Source organism: Hylaeus anthracinus, unplaced genomic scaffold (genome assembly GCF_026225885.1).
Source record: "Hylaeus anthracinus isolate JK02 unplaced genomic scaffold, UHH_iyHylAnth1.0_haploid 11989, whole genome shotgun sequence".
Classification (NCBI taxonomy): Eukaryota; Metazoa; Arthropoda; class Insecta; order Hymenoptera; family Colletidae; genus Hylaeus; species Hylaeus anthracinus.
The window spans coordinates 2871801-2893670 of NW_026534337.1; the positions used below are offsets into that span (position 1 = coordinate 2871801).

At 32.2% G+C, this 21870-nt stretch overlaps 4 protein-coding genes across 9 annotated transcripts in view; 2 read left to right on the forward strand and 2 right to left on the reverse strand.

Annotated features, from left to right (window-relative positions):
• Positions 1–6373, forward strand: part of LOC128888019 (armadillo repeat-containing protein gudu) — a 50082-nt gene extending 43709 nt beyond the window's left edge. For all 4 annotated transcript variants that reach the window (XM_054144601.1, XM_054144602.1, XM_054144604.1 and 1 more), the window contains 4 exons: positions 2086–2490; positions 3377–3598; positions 4969–5084; positions 5194–6373. In XM_054144601.1, coding sequence (XP_054000576.1) covers positions 2086–2490; positions 3377–3598; positions 4969–5084; positions 5194–5227 — 777 coding nt within the window. In that variant the 3' untranslated portion in view covers positions 5228–6373. The remainder of the gene's footprint in view (positions 1–2085; positions 2491–3376; positions 3599–4968; positions 5085–5193) is intronic.
• Positions 6374–6953: 580 nt separating this feature from the next.
• Positions 6954–8838, reverse strand: LOC128888089 (receptor expression-enhancing protein 5-like). Of its 2 annotated transcripts, none has more exons than XM_054144725.1 (4): positions 8594–8838; positions 7941–8173; positions 7410–7545; positions 6954–7327 (listed from the first exon to the last, which is right to left on the reverse strand). In XM_054144725.1, the coding sequence occupies exons 1-4, from the start codon at positions 8718–8720 to the stop codon at positions 7284–7286; spliced, it is 540 nt and encodes a 179-aa protein (XP_054000700.1). In that variant the 5' UTR covers positions 8721–8838; the 3' UTR covers positions 6954–7283. The 2 variants fall into 2 exon arrangements, with proteins under 2 accessions (XP_054000700.1, XP_054000699.1); XM_054144724.1 differs by having other exon boundaries at positions 6954–7330; positions 8594–8837.
• Positions 8839–9794: 956 nt separating this feature from the next.
• LOC128888095 (oxidized purine nucleoside triphosphate hydrolase-like) lies at positions 9795–21471 on the reverse strand. Of its 2 annotated transcripts, none has more exons than XM_054144734.1 (3): positions 20806–21471; positions 19899–20044; positions 9795–10172 (listed from the first exon to the last, which is right to left on the reverse strand). In XM_054144734.1, the coding sequence occupies exons 1-3, from the start codon at positions 20955–20957 to the stop codon at positions 10051–10053; spliced, it is 420 nt and encodes a 139-aa protein (XP_054000709.1). In that variant the 5' UTR covers positions 20958–21471; the 3' UTR covers positions 9795–10050. The 2 variants fall into 2 exon arrangements, with proteins under 2 accessions (XP_054000709.1, XP_054000708.1); XM_054144733.1 differs by lacking the exon at positions 9795–10172 and adding an exon at positions 18639–19147 and having other exon boundaries at positions 20806–21235.
• LOC128887987 (leucine-rich repeat serine/threonine-protein kinase 1) lies at positions 10179–18482 on the forward strand. Its single transcript, XM_054144537.1, has 2 exons — positions 10179–10764; positions 10845–18482. Exon 2 carries the CDS (start codon positions 10853–10855, stop codon positions 18233–18235), a length of 7383 nt encoding a protein of 2460 aa, XP_054000512.1. The 5' UTR covers positions 10179–10764; positions 10845–10852; the 3' UTR covers positions 18236–18482.
• Positions 21472–21870: the final 399 nt, after the last annotated feature.

Genomic DNA, 21870 nt, shown 5'->3' on the forward strand with positions numbered 1-21870 from the left:
TGTAGATTTAACTTGAATGTATACATATATAGATATAGTAGTTCTTATTTCCAAGAAAAGGATTCAGTCGAAACTGTGGGATACGTGGAGCCCTGGGAAAACATCTGATAGATAAAATCAGAAAATTTTTTCTTTAGTAGGTACGTAAAATGCGTATGAACCTCAATTTGCAAAAAAAAATTGTTAATTGCAAAAATTACACATGAAAATGAACCATACATGTCGGCCGTTATTTTGCAATAATTTTATGCTATAATAATAATTCATTAAGAGTCGAGGTTCATTAGCATATTGTTGCGTTTCGGCATAATGAGTAAACACAAGCTTTAATAAATAACAACCAGCTTTACAATAGAAATGTGTACAATAGGAATGCAATTAAATATAACTTCGGAACGTCTGCTCTCAATGGCGTCTTGGTCGAATCTGACAGTTTGACAGGCGATCGATCCGATCGCCTTCTTCTCGCTGTCTTCATGTTCCGGTCGCGAGCACCAGCAGGCCATGGATCCATCCAGAGGGTGCTTGCTACAATATCAACCTAATTACCTTTAACTTAAGGGGTTAGTCGCAGTCAAGAAGAGGAAAAACTACATTTCTTTGTGATTTTTTTTAGTTATTAAATAATAATTTGCATAAGTAACAATTAAGCATATTATAAAGCATGTTTTAAAGAACTAAAAAACATTTTTTGTTTTAAGAAACGTTTAATTTATATCGTCATAACAGCCGATGACGTAGACGATGATTTAAAAACATAGGTTTACCTGAAAACAAAAACAAAGGTAGATTTTGAAAACAGATTAATTTAGCGGGTCCCTGGACGAAGGATTTTGGAAAAAATTAATTTAAAACAAGATGGCGTACATTTGAAGTTGATTTTCAATTTTTTCACTAAAATTAAGCGATTCAATGCAGGATAAAACAAAAAGTATACAGGGACCCGTTAGTCTAATATATTTTCTAAATCTACCTTTAGTTTTGTTTTTAGGTGCACCAGTTTGAAGAAATCTTGCTCACCGCAAACCAAGTGACCACCCACGCTATCGCCTGTTATGACGAAATGAATTAACCTTTTTTTAAAACAAAAATTCTTTTATAGTACTTTAAGACATACTTTGTAATATATTTACGTTTCATTCAGAAAAATTATTATTTAATACCTTAAAAAACACACACACAAAAAACTGTCCGTTTCCATTTTCCTGACTTCGACTAACCCCTTAAGCGTTGAATCAAGTGAATCGGATAAAAATTCGATGAGCTATATGTCCCACCGTTTTGACCGAATACTTCCCTTGCGACTACTATATCTACATATGTGTACATTCAGATTAAAGCTACACTGTCAAATTTTCTTCTTTGAACGTCCCTTTATATGTAAAAAAACGTTTCAATAACAAAAATTAATTATATGAGGAAATTATATGCATTAGAAAAATACATTAGCTGGATCAGACTCCCCCCTTAAGAGGATTAGGCAATCGTTCTTGTCGGAAAAATACTTTCCTTTCCCTTTAGTTGTAAACAAAATGAGAGCAAGTACAGATCTGTCCTTTTAACCCCTTAAGCTAGAACCACGTGTAAAACTCGTCATTGGTCGAATTTTTGTTTCAGTTCGACTTTTTTTGTACTTTTTTGTAACACGATGTTAGCGTCCTCCAATCACTTTTTGTCTACTTGTGCACATACAGCTGTGGCACGAACTCCAACTTTCGTTCCTAATTGTTCCAATTAAAATAGAATTGCCTTTCTTCCATTATTTCTATAACTTTTAATTCACTAAAGGTTCTTTTTTATTCTTATTTGCATTCTGCGTAAAAATACCAATACACCTACTTAAAAGTCTCTCATTAAATAGCTCGTTATAAATTGGTAAAATGACTTCTTTTATATCTACGGGGAGAAAAATGAACAATATTGCGAATTTTCATATAAATCAAATTGCTTTTTATTCAGAAAGGATAATACTTTCGAAAAATGCAATAGAAAAAAAATCGATATTTGAATTGCCTAATCCCGTTAAGATATTTCTCACAAACATCACGAAGTCGATAGAGGGTTGACGTCGCTATTGACTTATAGGTCAGATTGCTGAGTTCCACGTACGAACCTCTATTGGAAAACATACCGCTGGTGATAAAGGAGTGCGCGCAGAATGAACAGTGCATGGACATCATCAACGATCCTGAACACATTTTGGATGGAGTTCGACTAGTCTGGTCGTTACTGAAACATCCCAGCGTCATAATCAAGAGAAACGCTTGCCTCGCATTGGTCCCTTGCATCAAGCACGCCAAAGATTCACCGGAAATGGTGCGAGCATTCGTGGGTGGATTGGAGCTCACTGTCAGCCTTCTTGACAGCACGGACACCGAAGTTCTCAGCGCAGTATGCGCTACCATCGCCGAAATCGCCACCGATCCCGAAAACCTGGGTATCCTCAGTGATCACGGTGTGGTGGAGAAATTGGCGAAGCTTGTGACAACGGTAATTCGTGAACTTTTTATTCAAGACACCTTGATTGGTTCCAAACACAGTCGCTTAGGATCAGAAATTAGGTTGAGAGATCGACCGAAAGCGGAGCAATAACTTATTTCACTTTAAATAAATTTTAAACCAGTTATTGTGCACAAACTTCATACAAAAGTTGCATCGTTTCGAAGGAGATATACGATGTATGAATTGCTTTATTACTAACGCGCTTTTTAACGGAGATACCAAGATCTCCTTTGACTTTTTTAAATGGAACTATATATATTTGTATTCATAGTATGATAGCATTTATTTAGACAAATTTATCGATCTATAATGCATGATCATTTATCGTAATACAAAGCCTTAAATTGAAGTTTGAAATCAGTAGATTGAACACAGGCCGTCAGTCAGTTAAACAAGGATAGAAGGAAAGTTAATATGTCATTTTTCTATAGTGTCTCTATCAGAAAAGCTAATGTCTCTTTAAACTCTTTCAGTTACAAAACAAAAACAATATGCACGGTTGATATAAGACATCCAAAGATTATGGCGGGTATGACAAAATCTGTTCTTTAAATTACTCAAGTTAAAGTATGATTGTATTGCTCATATAAGCATTTCTCATGATATTGATAACAGTATAATATTGTTTGGTACTAACGAGAACCACGTCGCAAGTGTCCCCTTAGATTTTTAATGAAACTATTTTAAGATGTATTCGTTGGACTCTTCAATAACGCATATCTAACAGATCGTATTTTAAATCCAACACCATTAATCGTTTGAACAATCTGTGCAAATAAATTATTAGTTATTTTATATATGTTTAGTCCTTAAATACCTTAATTCGTACAACTAATCGTACGTGTTTCGATTATTGAACATTATATTTTTTCAGGATAACGAGGACTTGCGTGCAAATCTGACATTAGCCATAGCTTTCTGCAGCGAATGGGGGGAGAATAATTACAAATTTGGCGAACTAAACGCAGTCGCACCACTTGTTAATTATATGACCAGCAAAAATAAAAATGTCCTTAGAGGAGTGTGCATAGCAGCGTATCATTTAAGTAAAGAGCCCACGAATTGCATTACTATGCATACTTCTGGCGTAATAAAGGTATGATAATCTTCATTTGTTCTTCGCCATAATAATCTGTTGAAAACTATTTCGTATCTTAAATAAAATAGATACAAATTTCGAGTAATAAATGAAACACAGACACAACTGCTTTCCTTTACTTGTAAAATAAAAATTGAAAACTTAATTATCGAATCAAATATTATGCAATGAACAAGTAGAAATGCAACTATTAAATCGAATAAATGTCACAAATAAATTACTATACGTTACTTTTATTCGATTATCTATTACTCGAATCAAATTTTGCCCTTCCCTGAATATAATATATCAAAATGATATTTAAGAGAAAATTTAAATCAAACATTCTTCTACTTGATGATTCAATAATTTTTTTTCTAACATTTGTAAGAACAACATTTTAATTCAATTCGAACAGCATTAATAACTGTTGCATTATGAGATTCAAATGAAAACGCTGACAGTTTTATAATAATGAGATATTAATATGATAGCCAATTTGTAATTCATTGAATACAACCGTGAAAGAATATTAGGTAAGATTCATTTACCATAATTTAAAAAATATTTAGTAAAATATATGATTATGAGACTTCTCGGAGTAGTATTTCTTCTAGTATGTAAATAGGTAGAATTCAATGTAATATTATCGAACATTTTTTTATGAATATCTCGAAAACTAAGCGTCTCCAGTGGTAACATGTATAGGAAAAAGTAGCTATGTGAACTTGGCACCCGACTTTTCAAAAATTAATTTTTTTTTATAGAAAACGGTAGTATTTCGTTTGTACCTGATTGTACCTTCAATAGTTTCGTTTGTACCTCGACCAATTAATAATTAAAAAAAATTAAAAAAATGGTCAGCACCCGACATCGAGATTTTTGAAATCGGTTTTCCCCGATTCTATAGAATCGTTTGTACCCGTTTGTACCGCTTTTCGTTTCGTTTGTACCTCAATAGTTTAAATTTTATAGCAATTGTTGATCCGCGCAAAAGTGAAGTTCGTTAATTTTCAACTATTGAGGTACAAACGAAAAGAAAGACGTTTCCGGCGGGTACAAACGATTCTATAGAATCGGGAAAAACCGATTTCAAAAATCTCGATGTCGGGTGCTGACCATTTTTTAAATTTTTTTTAATTATTAATTGGTCGAGGTACAAACGAAACTATTGAAGGTACAATCAGGTACAAACGAAATACTATCGTTTTCTATAAAAAAAAATTAATTTTTGAAAAGTCGGGTGCCAAGTTCACATAGCTGGAAAAAGTTGTTCAAAACAATGTAACCGATAATACATTTAAAAATCCGCGAAATAGGTGTTGAGCATCCTTTTCTGCATAATTACCGAAACTAGTAACACATTAATATCGTAAATTTATTTATAGCATGTACTACGTTTGGTTGGATCGGACGATTTGGAAGTGCAAATCGCCGCTGCATCCACGATTCGAAATATTAGAAACCTTGCGCTGACGGCGGAAAAGTTGCACTTTAAAGAAATGTACGTAAATCAATTATTGTCTGTGCCATATCTATTTATGCTCACATATTGTCTGTTATCGCGCAGACCTTTTTTTGTTGACTCATCGCATGTTTACATATATTTATAGAAATACGCTGGAAGAAACGGATTTTCTTTTGTAACATAGCGACCTTCCGAATGCCGTAACAAGAAATAAGTGGTCAATTGAAAAATGTGTAATAGAGATACCTTTATTTGGATAATATAATAAGACTCTTGTTTGGATTTGCAAAACCTTGTATATTTAAGTATAATTACATTGTTGCAATTACATCGCATAACGTTTAGTAAAATAAATCATTGAAGAACATGATCCCTTTTCATCATTAGTTTTAACATTATTACAAAAAACATTTGTAGCATTTAACTTGCATGTAACAAGAATTTAATTTCCTAGATACTAACAGTGATGTACAATTTGTATGCAATTTATGTATAAAATATACATCATACGTTATATATAAATATGGCTAATCGATCCATTCCTCTATATAAAATACAGGGTGATTAAAAAGGTAGCGAACATATTGAAAAATGTGTTATTCTTCAGAACCAATTTGTAGAAGGTCACTCTCAGTCTACGTAATTTAAAACATTCAGAAAATAACTTAAGTCACACAGTTCTAAAAGCGTTCAATACTTTTTAAATCTCCCTGTATATTAGTTCACAAAGAAATCAACTGCTAATGGATTCAAATTAAAATATATATAATTGGAATGGCACACAAACACATGTTTTGTAACGTACAAAATTCCTCGAAACGAAATAATGAAGGACGGCTGTCTGCCGTCAGGTGCCGTCCTGTAATAGGTAGAATGATTCTAATCGGCCACGAAGAGTGACTGTCCCACGAATTTTTTAGCAGAAAGAGACACGAAATTTCGAAAATAGAAGGACGGTCTCAAGAGAGTTAATTAGATCACCGTTGAGAATATCAAAAGGAAAATTACAATTTGGCATTGCCGTAAAATACTAGCCAGAGAGTATAGAGAACTGAGATAAGCGCTTCGCATTATCTTCTCTTTTTTTTTGTTTATAAGAATTTTATTAACATTTTATAAAACTGATTCCCTCTGAGTGGATCTTATAGAACCCCTTTTGAGCTAGATCGGACCCCCTCATGGAAAGCCTGAAACCGTAAGGACCGGCACCCCTCCTGTGTTTTCTTAGATTTTTCTTTCTTTTTATTTTTGATTGATTTGCGCCCGCGAGTGTGGCAATTTGTACCGCGGCTGCGTGCAGGACCACGTGCGCAATAAGAAAAAGTTCCGATTTACACGCTACAAATTTTTGCTACAAAATTTGAATATGTTGTAGACTTTAGTGGTATTTAAAAATGTCTCGAAGGATTTTTAAAAATTTCGAAAATTTTACAGCTGTTTAAAGTTTTGAGCTCTCTTTTTTTCAACAAATTTTAACTATTGAACTAGTCAACGGATGAAAAAGAGCTTGAACATTAAAGAACAAAGACATTAAGGTACAAAATAAAAATACTGTCGGTTCAAGCAAAAAATATTTAAAAAGAAGATGGCACAATACTTTAAACAACAGTGAAACCGATAATTTTCAAAATTTGTAAAAATCCTTTGAGACACGTTCAAATACCACTAAAGACTACAACATATCCAAATTTCACAAAAATCCAAGATGCTATATCAGAAAGTGTCTGAATCCGCGTGAAATAATCCATAGGAAATTACTAAATTATATCTACAGCATAATTTGTTGTACAAGCCTCGTTAATTATCTTCACTAGCAAACTTAGAACAAAACGTCAATTTTTGTAACTTTTATATTACTTGGTTCCAAGGAATCAATTGTGTTTTTTATAAAGTCATTTAAAAATAATATTAATATTGTTTTTATTACAATTATGAATATAGGACATAGTTGTATTTAGCATCCAATTACAGTTACATACAGCAATTATTCAATATTTTCCCTATTGATAATCTCAGAAAAAAAGTTTTGTGTAGATTGCATTACAGGCACTTAAAATCTCTATATATAAATAGAGAAATATATAAAATTTTACTTGTACAACTACATATTCCTGCCAGAAAATCTTACCCAATAATATCTTTTTTTTTTATTAGGAATGGGTGAGAAGAAGAAACTAACATTTTTGAAAACATTTTACATGATGTTGGTATCTTTAAAATTAAATATTGTGCTATTTATTCCTGTTTTTCTGTTAGAAGAGCATTTGCTGCAGCTTTAACTGCTGAAATAAAAAAATTTTTTATAAAAACTGATCTATATCATAATTATATAATTTATCTAATTAACATTGATAAATGTACCAGCATCCTGAGCATTTGATATCAATTCATCCACCTTATGATGGTATCGTAAAAAGTTTGGTCTGATGACACGACGGTACAAAATTATTGCACCATTATTTTCCATAGGAGCCATTAGCCACATATAAAAAAGGCACTGTAACGAACAATAAAATTTGCTATTCACAAAATGATTTGTAGCGTATATTAATCTTATGGTACAGGGCGCTTACGAGAAAAAGTGCCTGCCATGGACAAAACAAGATGCTGACATATAAAAAGCTCTACTGCTTACAATGCATGGGTCAGTCCAAAAATAAAGATAAATTTACGAAATTTTTTCATGACATTCGAATGTCTGAGGTTGAAGGTAGGATCTCTAATACTTAGTTGACATTGATAACTTGTATGCAAAGTATAAAGAAAAATATAATATAATATACATTATATGGGAATATATGTAAGATCTTCATACATGAGCAACCACTTTTAAAAGGCAAACGTACTATATACTCTTCAAAGTAAAAAGATTAATATTAAACATAATTATACCTTGAAGAGCCAATAAACTGGAAACCAGCATAATATATAGTCTGAGAAAAATTCAACAATTGTAAATACTGCGAAAACAACCCAATAAGTTAACCACTTCGTATCATCTTCTTTTTTTGGACTCTCTAAAGCTTTCATGGAACAATAAGCAGGATATACAAATCCAAAAATATTACAAACTAATTGTTGTCCAATTCCAAATACCAGATACAGTGCCAAAACTACAACAGAGCCTGAAAGGTTCAATAATACCATAACATTATTAGATAAATTTCCTTCGAAATATACAAACAGTATAAAAATATGATGAAATCGTAAATATTTGACATGTAAATCACATAATACGTACAACATTGAGGCATTTCTTGCGCAATAATTATCAATTTCAATATTTAATTACTAGAGTAAACAAATTTCATCATAAGGACTCGATGTTAAAGTAGTTTTTTGCGACAATGACGAAGTGCAAAAGCAAAACGTACAAAAAATTTGTACGTTTCTCAATATTTCAAGTATCGTAATCAAGTTGAATTATGATGCTTACTGCGGAAAATTTACAATAGATTCTTGTTGCGTAACGCGAGAATGAATCAATTCGAGTAGGTAACGACAAAAACTGACACAAAAAGCTCTGAATAACCTAACATGCATACCTAAGAATACAAAAATCCGGTCAACTCCAGTTTGTTTCTCAATTTTTGCAAAATACTTCGTCCAGAATTTATTCTCATCCCGAAGTGCTTTCTCCAAAGACTCCTTTACTGCTGTTATCCTCGCCATTTCTAGCTAAACTTTTTTAAAGTTAACAAAATAGCCTGAGATTATACCAAATTATACCCCTATGAATTTGCAACACGATTTGCACGATACCACAGAATACACTTACAGAGACGAAACTTCGCCGTTATTTAGATCCGATTCAAAGTGCGCATGTGCCGTCCAAGAAGTTATGGCGGATCTCACTATGAAATGTGCCATCCAAGAAGTTATGGCGGATCTCATCATGTCTGATACGAGTAGTGCTGGACAGTACCGACAGTATCAGACAGTACCAATGCAAACAGTACTGAACATTACCGTGCATTTAATTATTTAATTTGCGCGAAAGCATTGAAGAAAATTAATGATGAATGTAAAATTAATTTAAATATTAATTGAAACTATTGCGTACTTCTTAAAATTTCTAAAATAAAATTTCTTTATCGCATTATTTCCAAGAATATTTTCTATGTTTTTTAGAGCCTTTATCTTTAACTATGAATGTATATACAACATTCGGGAAATGGAAAATTAGAATGTCGCGATTTATTAGAAAATTTAAAATTTAGAAAATTATAAAACATACTACCATTATACATTTACAGAAATGAACAGAGATTGAACACACTATAGATAATAAATAGTTCGTGTAAAAACCTCTTAGTTCGATGCATTCGATATTCGGATCAAGGCCTGATCTCATTTACAATTAACGTATGCAACGTAAACCTGAACTTAAAGAAAACGGGAATTAATTTAACATGTATTGCGCCCATTTTTGTAGACGAGTATTATCTAAGACATTTTATAAATTATATGTTATATCAACACATTTTCGTTAATTTACTTCAAAATTTCGATACTTTTTTACTTGTGAATATATGTATACATATAGCAATCTCAGTACTCTTTTTTATCAATAGTGTACCATTTAATGTTTACAAATTTTATAAAATATTATTTTGCTAGTTATTCTTTATTATGTTAATTTATTTTGTTAAATAAAAAAATACAAATATAAAAAAAATACATGAATACAACATATTATTAATTTTATAATTTATAAATATATTACATTATATTTACGCAAAATATAAATTGTTATAGAAAATATTTAGTATATTTATGAAACATATAATTTTTGGAAAGATATTGCATTATATATAATGTATAAAGTTTCCAGACGATTAATTTCGATTGAAGAAATTATTTTCTTAATTGAAATCGAATAAAAAGTGTAAATGTAATAACAGCAACGCATTGTCACAGTTGTGCAACGCGAGTAATTGTAGTCAATTGATGGGAAGTGTCAGTAATGACATTATGTAATATCAAAGGTAATACTGTTTATTTAAATCGATCCGATGCTTCTGATGCATAAAATTGCGTCTAAAGGTGCGTACAGTCGATAAAGAGAACTGGCAAAATGGCGATTGCCGAGTGTTGTGTTTAGTGTTGCACTGGTGTCACATTCTGAAAATCATTTTGACAATTGAACCGTCATTCTGTGAGTGTGAAAGAAACAATGGGAAAACATTAAACAAAATTGTACATGTGCACTGTGAGTAGCGGGAAAGTTTTCGAAATCGATTGGACATGATTTTTGCGACATGTTACTCAACCATACTCCAGTTAATAGTTTTCTATTTGTGAGTCGCATTTTGAATCTTAAACATGATATTGTTTAACACAATAATCAACAATGAAGAAAAGGTGGTAGTGGTGTTATTATTATCCTTACAATAACAACACATTGAAAAATATTAGAAAAAGTAAACTGAAATTGTGAAATATCTTTAAAGTAAGAATAAGCAAAGAAGCAATTGAAATTTTACAAATGTATATAAACGATTTTAAATATTTAACTTCCACTTTAGATATAGTGGATGTATCTGAATACATAAATATTTGTAAAATCTTTTATGTACTTTGCAATGAACATAAAGTATTTAATTTTGATCAGAGACAAAATAAAAGATTATATCCAAAATATCATAAAAGAAGACTATATCGGCAATATGAACATATAATAATTGGAAATCAAAAGAATTTATACATATAATTTGTAAGTATACATGTGCATTAATTTGCTTCCAAATAAAAAATATTCATGATCATGTTAAAATGTAATGTATGTGTTTGCAGTTTAAGCCATGGAGGATTATACTCCTATTGATGAAGATTTTCCTGGCCGATTACTACACCAAGCTGCTTTGTGGGATAACGCAGAACTATTAGAAGATCTTTTGCGAGGAGAGCATGCACAATACATAAACAGTCAAGATTCATGGGGTAGAACTCCATTGCATGCTGCAGCTATTACAGAAAACTCAAGGTGTTTGGATGTATTGTTGTCTGCTGGTGCTAATCCAAATATACCATGTGGACCAAGAGGTCATTATAGAACACCATTACATATTTGTGCAGAACATGGTCATAGTTCCAATATTGAGAAACTCTTGGAATTTAATGCTGATTTAATGATTATGGACAATAACGGTCAAAAACCAATAGATGTAGCTGAAAAAAATATGCAAGACGTTTGTTCAAATTTATTGAAATTGGCAGCCGAGAAATATGAATTGGCGAAACTTGCAATGCATGCGTCTTTGCGTGCAACTTGTATTCAGGGAGATACAGTGGCAGCTAAAAACATTATTCAAGGAATCACTACCAATTTGGAGTATATTATTAACATGGCACCAAATGGAGCAAATACTCTACTTTTTATAGCATGTGAAATGGGTCACAAAGATATAGTACGAATACTTCTAGATCATGGCGCAGATTGCAGAATACATCCTGTTACAAAGTACTGTCCATTGTACATAGCATGTTATAATGGTAAGGTAGAGATTGTGGAACTGCTTCTCCGACATTTTCCTAAACAGGTTCACTCTTTAACAGTGGAAAAATGGTTACCAATTCATGCAGCAGCTATAAACGGTCATCATTTGGTTATTGATTTGCTGTTAAGATTCGAATATCCACAACAAACATACCAATGTTACAAAGATTCGTCTGGAGAATTTGAATATGACATGCCATTTGATATCAATACTCAAGATGTTACAGGACAGAATGTTCTTTACATATCTAGCATGCTTGGAAATATTAAAATCGTAGAGCTGTTACTAAATTACAGAGTAAAAGCAAGAAAAATCAAAGAGGAAGATATGGGAGTTTCACAGCCACTTTCTATGTCGAAAAGGAAAATTTCAAGTGGAATTCAGAGGTTAATGTCTAGTTTAAATTTTAGGAGTAAAGCATTTGATAAAAAAGATGACAATATGATATGCCCGTTAAATTTAGATTTGTACTGCAACAATGCTAGTGAAACCTCTTTATACGCTGCCGTGAGAGGTAAACACACAGAAGTCGTCACTGCTTTGTTAGTGGCAGGTGCCGATCCAAATTTACCTGTGAAAGTTCCTTGCGATCAAAGCGATCCAGAAAGTAATTACTCTAATGCATTAATAGTAGCTTGTCAGCAGCGCGACATAAAAATTGCTGAGCTCTTATTGAAGCATGGTGCTGTGGATAATACATGCAAAGCGATCAAAATTGCCGCACAAAATCGAGATGAACCCTTGACAGCGAAGCTCTTATCTATAAAAGCTTACCCCGACTCAGAGTATAAGATCAACAAAAAAGCCATGACCGAATGTACACAAACATCTCATTTCTCTGCGTTATCTTCTTTCGGTAACGTCACATATTCGACATTATTTCCAAATACTCCAACAATGATAAACTGGCATGATCAACAGTGTCACCTTTCGCAAATACGATCTCAATGGTTAATCGATGCCGTATTGCACGTGAACAAAAAACTGAGCGCCAAGAACAACGATCTGGTCTTGTATGCCATTACAAGGATAGATATTTCTCATAATTCCATCACCTCTATACCATCCTCTATATTTTATTTACAAAGTCTACGGTATCTTAGCATTGCTCAGAATAAAATAGACACTTTGACTGCTGAACCAAAAAGTCCTAAGGATAAATTGTGTCCGGTTTTGGAAGAGATGTATCTCCAAGACAATCGACTGGAACAATTACCGGAATTTATTATGAATCTACCTGCGTTGGAGATAATGGACGTTTCCAACAATAAGCTGCAATGTCTTCCAGACAATTTATGGCGAGCGCCAAAGTTGAAGGAATTAAATGCATCGTTCAATTTATTAAAAGATCTCCCTAGTCAAGTATCACAAAATATTTCTCGAAAATCGCAACGGGACGACGCATTAAATAATAGCCCCAGTAGTCGAAGCTTAGCGTCGCAACTCGCTATTTCACGCGAAGATTCGTTAGAGTTTGAATCGTTCACTAAAATAGCGAATGCACAAATCATCGAAATGAATCGCCCACATGTTTGGACCAGATCGGTCCATGTTTCAGAAAAAATTTTGGATGATAACGAAGGCGGAGTAAGATCGGTATTAACGTCTCTAAATTTGGCGCACAACTTATTTAATAGTATTCCAGTGGCATTACCGTGCCTGGCTGTTACTTTAGTGAGGTTGAACATGGCTTATAATTCTCTTCGATCTATGAGCCATATAACATCCTACCCTGCGAGCTTAAAACAATTAGATTTGTCCAATAATCAGATCTCTCGATGGCCCAGTTTACCACAAGTGGATGGTGCTGATTTAACGGAGCAAGCAAACACCGCGTGCTATTGTCCTACTACAAATGTACAATCTCCGATTGTTCCAGGCAGTAACCGACAGACGGCAACGTCTTTACGCGACGTAGTTCTCATGTCAGTTTGCACGCACAGACGTCACTTACGATTAGAAAATTTGAGAACGTTGATTCTTACCAACAATTTGTTAAACAGGATCCAATTGACTTCGATTGACGACGGGGAAATGCCAAATTTGGAAGAAGAAAATGTAGATAAAGATACGAAAATAACTTACTCTGGTTCGAAATTGTATTTGTTATTCCCTAACGTCAGTATGCTCGATGTTAGCAACAATAAATTAAAAGAGATTCCACAAAATATTTACGAGCTTAACAATCTCTCTGTTTTAAATATAAGCGGCAATCCAGAAATTGTCGAGTTGCCACCACAAATGGGATTACTCTCCCGTTTATGGAATTTGAATACTCAAGGCTGTAGACTGCAAGAGCCTTTAAAGACAATGATTGAATCGAAAAAATATAAGACAATGGATGTTATCGGTTACTTAAAGTCAATTCTAGAAGATGCCAAACCGTATGCTCGAATGAAGTTAATGATTGTGGGAATACAAGGTATTGGGAAAACAAGTTTGTTGGAGCAACTAAGACAAGAAGGTGAGGTACCAAATAAGAAAAAAGCTTCCGAGCATTGGGCAAAAAGAATGGGTAATAAAAATATTAACGCAAAAACTGCCAGGGGAACGACGATATCTACTGTTGGTGTCGACATCGGAGATTGGATTTATGAGAAAAAAATGCGAGGTCAATCGTCTCACGGGCCTGTTTACTTTCGAACATGGGACTTTGGTGGACAAAGGGAATACTATGCAACGCATCAATATTTTTTATCTAAGCGTAGCCTGTATTTGGTTGTATGGAGAATTACAGATGGCTTTAAAGGAGTCTCTGAAATATTTCAGTGGTTGGTAAATATTCAAAGTAGAGCGCCTAATACTCCAGTAATTATTGTTGGTACTCATTATGATATATCATACGAACATAGCGAAGCCTTACAACAATACATTCGCGATAAGTTTATAAATGTTGTCGATGCTGAGAAATGTGGCTTACCAAAAGTCATGGAAACTATCGAAGTAAGCTGTAAAACGAAACACAACATAAAGATGCTGTGCAACTTGATATACGACGTTGTTTTCAGTCTCAGATCGCCTGGAAGCAAAGAATTGCTACTCGAACAAAAAGTTCCTTCCAGTTATCTTGCCTTGGAAGATGTAGTAATACAACTTGCGCACGATAGAAAACTATCCGGCGGTGATCCGGTTTTGAAAGCTGACCAATACTATACAGCAGTAAATAACGAACTTCAGAAATTACATAGATCGTTCAGAGATCCTGCTGAGCTACATCAGGCGACGCTTTTCCTTCATGAGAATGGCATTATTTTGCATTATGATGACGCCACTCTGAAAGATTTATACTTCCTTGATCCACAATGGCTTTGTGACATGTTGGCACACGTAGTTACGATACGTGAAATTAATCCGTTTGCTAGATCTGGTATAATGAAACTAGATGACATTCAGCACGTCTTTAAATCATCAACGATATCATCCATTGACACACAAGGATATATCGTTAGTTTGTTAAATAAGTTTGAAGTTGCATTAACGTGGGATTATCGGACTTTACTAATTCCTTCTTTATTGCCAACTGAAGAAGATATTTTAAGAAGTAATCAAGTGATAAAAATCCCAGTAAAAACGCGAAGTTGGCATATGCGTTGTAAAAAAATTGCTTCTCCAATGATAACATTTCAAAACTCACCCGGAGATAAAACAAACAATGAATGCGTGTTGACATCTAGATCACAACCGGATTGCTCCGTTACAAGACTGCTCCTGATGTCTTACTTTCCAAGCGGCTTCTGGTCGAGGCTCATAACTAGAATTTTAGCCGATGATGCAATTGTTGAAATTGTGATGTCGTTTTTAGCGCCGTTTAAAGATTTTGTCGATGATAATATTTTTATAAGTTTGTTAGATATGCAAGCAGAATGGGTACTTTGGCAAACAGGAATAGAACTAAGGTATGCTAATATTACTTTACTACGTCTGAAAGAAGTCAATTACAATTTGAAAAACGTACCGTATGATTATAGACAGTATAAGTTTAAGTTAAAGCAAGATGGCATATGGTGCAATGTAGATTTTAAAAATTCGGCAATTTTAGAAATTTGGTTTCCAGTTGACACATTGGTAATTAAGCAACCGATCATGTCTGATTCGGTGGATGAAGAACCAATGGGTTATCAAGCAATTGTAGTTGAACCTCGTCCAGAAAGCATGCCACAATTACTAGCATTAATAGTCGATCATATTGATATTTTACTAGAGGATTGGTATCCTACATTAGGAACACGGTTTGTGCACACATCCGAGGGTAAATTATTGGTCACACGGTTAATACCGTGTCCTCGATGTTTACTAAATAATGGAGAAAACGAGAACGAAATTAGCGATAATGATCGGTTAGTCGAAGATATTCAAAAATATTATGTAAATAAAGAAAGACAAAGTCAGGATAGTTATAAGTCGGATGGTGATAGTGGAGTAGGCTATGATAGCTTAACATCAAGTAGAATGCCATCGTTAGAAGGTCACCCAGATATTGCTAAACAAAATGCGCATTCTGAAGGTATTTTAGCATATTCCTGGATGGTTGAAGAGTGTATTCTATCTGCCTACAGTAATAAACCAATTAGTTGTCCTAAACACTCTGATATACCATTATCGCATGTAGCACCAGATATTATTTTTATGGATCTTGGAGCAAAACATTTAATAAAATCAGAAGATATTAAATTAGGGAAACTGTTAGGTCGTGGCGCATTTGGCTTTGTTTTTAAAGGAGTATGTCGTTTACCTGGAACATATCAAAGAGCTGATATTGCTATAAAAATGCTACAACCAGTTCCACCAGGTCCAAATTCAAAACAGTCTGCTATTCTAGCTTACAAGGCTGCACAAAGTAAATGGGATCGAGATCCCTTACAATACGCTTGCAAAGCATACTGTACTGCTAGACAAGAATTAAATATTTTGTTAACGCTTAGACACACGAATATTGTACCATTAATTGGCATAGTGGTTAGTCCACTCGCATTGGTATTAGATTTAGCGCCAGGAGGTGCATTAGATAGTGTTTTAAAAAATTACAGACGTTCAGGTGCTAAATTAGACCCATATACATTACAAGCTATAATTCTTCAAGTAGCAAAAGCTGTAGAGTATCTTCATCAGCAACATGTAATTTATAGAGATTTAAAATCAGAAAATGTTTTAGTGTGGCAAATGCCTCTACCTTTTCAAAATCATCCTGAACATCCTGTCCATGTTAAAGTAGCCGATTATGGTATATCCAGACTAACATTACCAACTGGTGCTAAAGGATTTGGTGGAACAGAAGGGTTTATGGCACCTGAAATTATTAAGTATAATGGCGAAGAAGAGTATACCGAGAAAGTTGATTCTTTTTCATTTGGAATGTTTGTATATGAATTGATTACTTTAAGACAACCATTTGAAGGCCATGAAGCAGTTAAAGAATGTATTTTAGAAGGTGGAAGACCACCATTATCATACAGAGAAACATTTCATCCTTGTTATGCTCTTGATCTAATGGTTATATGTTGGGCTCAAAACCCAAAAGATCGACCAACTGCTAGCCAAATAGTTTCCATTGCATCTGCACCTGAATTTACACATCTTATAGATGTAATAGTATTAACGGAAAGAACGCAAGTAACTGCGATTACCATGACAAATAGGACTATAGAAGAAAATATAAATGGTGATGAAATTTGGTTTGGGCATAATAATGGTGAAGTTGATATGTTACTGGGAACACAAAAAGGTTGGTTACAGCATGTTAGAATTGAAACCCCTATAATACCATATGCAATGTGCGGAGTAGATGGATATATTTGGATTGGGGATAATGCAGGTCAAGTACATGTTTATTTAGGCAGTAATTTTGGTTGTGTTGCTAGTTACAACCTTGAACCTGATCACCGTAAAGAATCTAAAGTAGTGGGTTTAATATATTTGGAACAAATAAAACAATTTGTAGTAGCATTACATAGTGGAAAAATTTTTTTATTATCAAACTCTTTCACTCAAATGAAAAAAGTAGAAGTCGTGACTGACATACAAGATAATATAAAGACATATTCCTTGGCAGCTATTTATAAAAAGAAACGTATATTGGAATTATGGGTTGGACAAAGTTTTGGTAGAATATCAATCTATGTCTTAAAAGACAACAATTTAATAGACACAGTACAAGTTTTTCATGCTACTGGAGAGGCAGCTATGAAAAACTTATTTGCTACATATTTATTAAGTGCTGAAAATTCAATTTTATCATATACATACCCTGGGTGTATTGTCTACCAATGGGATGTAGATACCAGGCATATAATAAATAAATTAGATATGTCAAAATTAGTACCTTGTTCAGAGAGTCTCAAGTCTATTTCCATAGAAGAAAATTTATCAACAGAAAAATGCCAAGTAACAGCTTTGGAAACTTGTAGAAATCAATTGTATATTGGTACTACTTGGGGATGTATTGTAGTAGCTGAATGTATCTCTCTTAGGCCAATTACTGTTTTTAGACCTTTCGAGGGTAAAGTATGTCAAATAATATCATTTAAATCAGCAGATGAAAAGAAGTTAGTACTGGCAACTGTAGGCCAAGGTTATAGAAGTTTAATTTCACGATACACAGATTTTCCAGTTGATTGTTCAGATGCAGACGATCTTAAGCATAGTATGTATGCTCTTTTATGGAGATCTGAACATTGGTCAGCTGCTTAATTATAACTTTCTCTAAAAGCATAATGTTAAGAGTGCTTCATGGTGCAAAGATTAAGAGTGATATAACTGGTTGAAAATTCTATACGTCCATGGTATACTTTAGTATATAGACTTTAAGCTTTCTACCTTGCCTCATATAAAATCTCTTGCACTGAAGCTATAAACATGTATTCTCTAATCTGTCCAAGCTGTACGGTGCTTGATCAAAAACTTTCTGTAAACTTAATTGGAGAACAAGCGTAATTTAAGCAGGATATTTTTATCTTTTCGTGATGCAACACAATATAGTTTTATAAATTTACTACCTTATTGGGTATATTTATACTCTATACTTAGGATTGCAATATAATAGTGAATTGATTTGATAAAAAATGGTAGAGAAGAAATTATTGACCTCGCAATATATTAAAAAAATTTATTTGATGATCTCTATAACATCATTAAACTTTCTCTATATTTACAATAGATAGATAGTTTAATGTGTACGCTTTTACATAATGCAAAGCTCCAGATGCAAGTAATATATCTGTGCAACATATTTGTATAATTATTGCTTATAAGTCTTTTTCAAGTATTAAAAAGGTTATTAAATTACTGCAAAGCCAAATTTGATTATAATTATAAAAATGTAAAAATGCATTTTTTTAAATAATTAAAATAATTAAATAAGTGGATAAATGTATGAAAGTTTAATGTGAAATATGAGTGTTAACAAATATAATTAAGAGACACAATTTACTGGTAGTTCTTCCACAGTTTCAATATTATACTTAAGGATTAGGTCCTGACTTCGGTACAAAAAATATCCTTTGAATAATTCCCCTCGTAACATGTAAGGAAACCAATATTTGTCATCTAGCCACATTTGTTTGAAAGGTATATCTTTTAAACTATACCATTTTGGTTGCATTTCTAAAAAAAGATGTGTACATAGACACATATATACATATGGATAAAGATTATGTATAGTGTACAATGTATTTATTATAGTTTTAAACAGATAATGATTATTTATGATAAAACGTCATGTGTTACATATTTTCTTCAAACTTTAATTTGAGCACATTTCCAGTTTTTCTTTTAATTTATTTACACAATTTGTACAATCCAAACATTCATACACAGTTTCATATGTAAAATTAAATGTGAAATTAGTAATTATGTAAGAAGTAGGCAGATTATTCTTTCTTCTGCAATATAAGCAATCTTCTTAACTAGCTTTATAATTATGGTTTCTAAAAATCAAGTGTACTTACTTGAAAGAACTTTATTATAGTAGAGCCAAAATATTATACATATACATTTCATATGTAATAAACATGGGAAAACTTCAAATAATATCTCCTCATCTCTATTATCATTAGAAACATATAGTCAAGAACATTGCTTGTATAACCAAACGAAGTTGTATAAATAATTCACTTATTGGTTACATAATTAGTAATTACTCATCATTACTTAGGTCAACCAAAATAAAATTCTGAACCTACTACTTGTTCAAATATAAAATTATTATATAGGATACCATTGTCAACATATAGAAGTATTTTATAAGCAATGAAATAGCAAACAACGTATGTATATGATTAATGATAAGAATGAATGTTTGGATAATGATGTAACTCTATTTTAGTTGAAATCTTAATTCTTAAGAATTAAATACCTTCAGATTCTATTACTTTTCCATGGTACTGATATGTTTCAAAGACATGAACCTCTAATAGAATCTCATTTCCTTCAAACTCAAATTCTAAGAGACCGATTTTTTTCAAATCCTTTACAGATAAACCACATTCTTCTTTTAATTCACTGTAATATTTGAAAAAAAAACACTTGAGAAACTAACTAGTTACACTCCTTATCTAATATATATGTGATGGAAATACTGTAATACTCATATGCAATTTGATGTCACATATATTGTTTAACTGTTTTTTCTATAATTTTATTAATTCATGTTATAATTTTAATTTATGCGTAATACTTTATATTTATTTAATTATTTAAATCTGTACCTACTCATACAAGGTGATTCATAGAAAATGATTCATGTATTTCTTTTTAAGCATAGTTTAACTTTTAATATTAGATGTGCAATGACACAATTAAGAAATAATTTAATAATGTATAGTACTGTATTGAAATTATGAAATTATATTGTCGTATGTATATCATTCTAAAGTACACTGAATACACACTAAGAAACTCATGTATATCAATTTCATTGTTAAAAGTTTTTATATTAATATTAAAATACTTAATGCAAACACTATTAATAGCTAATATAGTATTGAACAAAAAATTATATCTATTTTGAAATCTTGCAAATATTTCTGTGATTCATCTTGCATGCTGTTACATAAAGACAGTAAAAGTGTTTGTTGAGATTCATTGTTATTTAATGTGATTTTTGCGAAATAAAAAAATGTTGTTAAATATGATATTCTTGATTTATTATTAAAACGAATTCTACTTGAAAGTAATACAATCACTATTAAACATTAAATTATATACGCTACGCTCAGTGTATGCAAAATACAAATTGATAAGAAATTGTTTAAACAACTTACCGAATGGCTCCCTGAAGAATTGTTTCCCCTGCTTCTACTTTACCGCCAAAACCATTCCATTTACCTTCTCCAAATCCTCGTTTTTTTAAACCTAGTAAAATTTCTGTTGTCTTCCTAACAAATACCAATGAATAAATTTTTCTCATAGACATTTTAAATTCAACCGTTAAGCTTGCTTAGAAAATTAAACGTGTTACACGTAACGCACAATAGAATAATCACTTCTTAACAAATTTGTTAGAGCGACGATATCAAACTTGTTTTACATAATATAAAACTGAAAGTTACTTTTGACTTTTCAGATTATGTATAATTCACCTATGAAGACCATAAATTCTTCTATAGAAGTAAAAAATGTTGTCTTAAAGGTTATGATAGTGAAAGGTCGCACCGAATATCACAGAATACTAACAATGAGAACCATTTTTGAATTTCCCACACATTCCCGCCCTTGAAACTATCTTGGCAGTTGGCACAAACAAAATATCGCATACATAACATTTTAATGTATTTCATTTCAATGTTTGCTTAAAATTATTAAAAATATCGATCTAAAATTTTTAGAAAAGAAATTTTTTTTATTTGTTACATAATTAAATTGATATTCCTAGATACATATAAAGTTACGCACTCTCTAAAAGTATGACTTTGGTAATATGTAAATGTTTCCATTTCTAAAACCATTTTATTCAGTGTATGTTTTTTAAAATATATTTATGTTTGTAATACATTATTTCATATTTTTATATATTTTCATTGGACAACTATTAATATTATACATTATTTGTAAAATTTCTATAAAATTAGTATCTATTATATTTAGGATGCAACATCTTCCCGTTTTGATCCTGTTTCAAATTACGTGGTTGTATTATTAGTAAACTGCAGATGTTTATACATTTATTGTATGCAAGTGGAAATATAGAAAAATGTATAAGGATATATACGAATGCAAAAATATATAAAATATTAATAATAATGTATATGTTACACTGCGTAGAACAAAAGAAGTACTTTAAATTTCTCTTCTATATCTATATCTGTTGAAATATGAATTTGCATAAA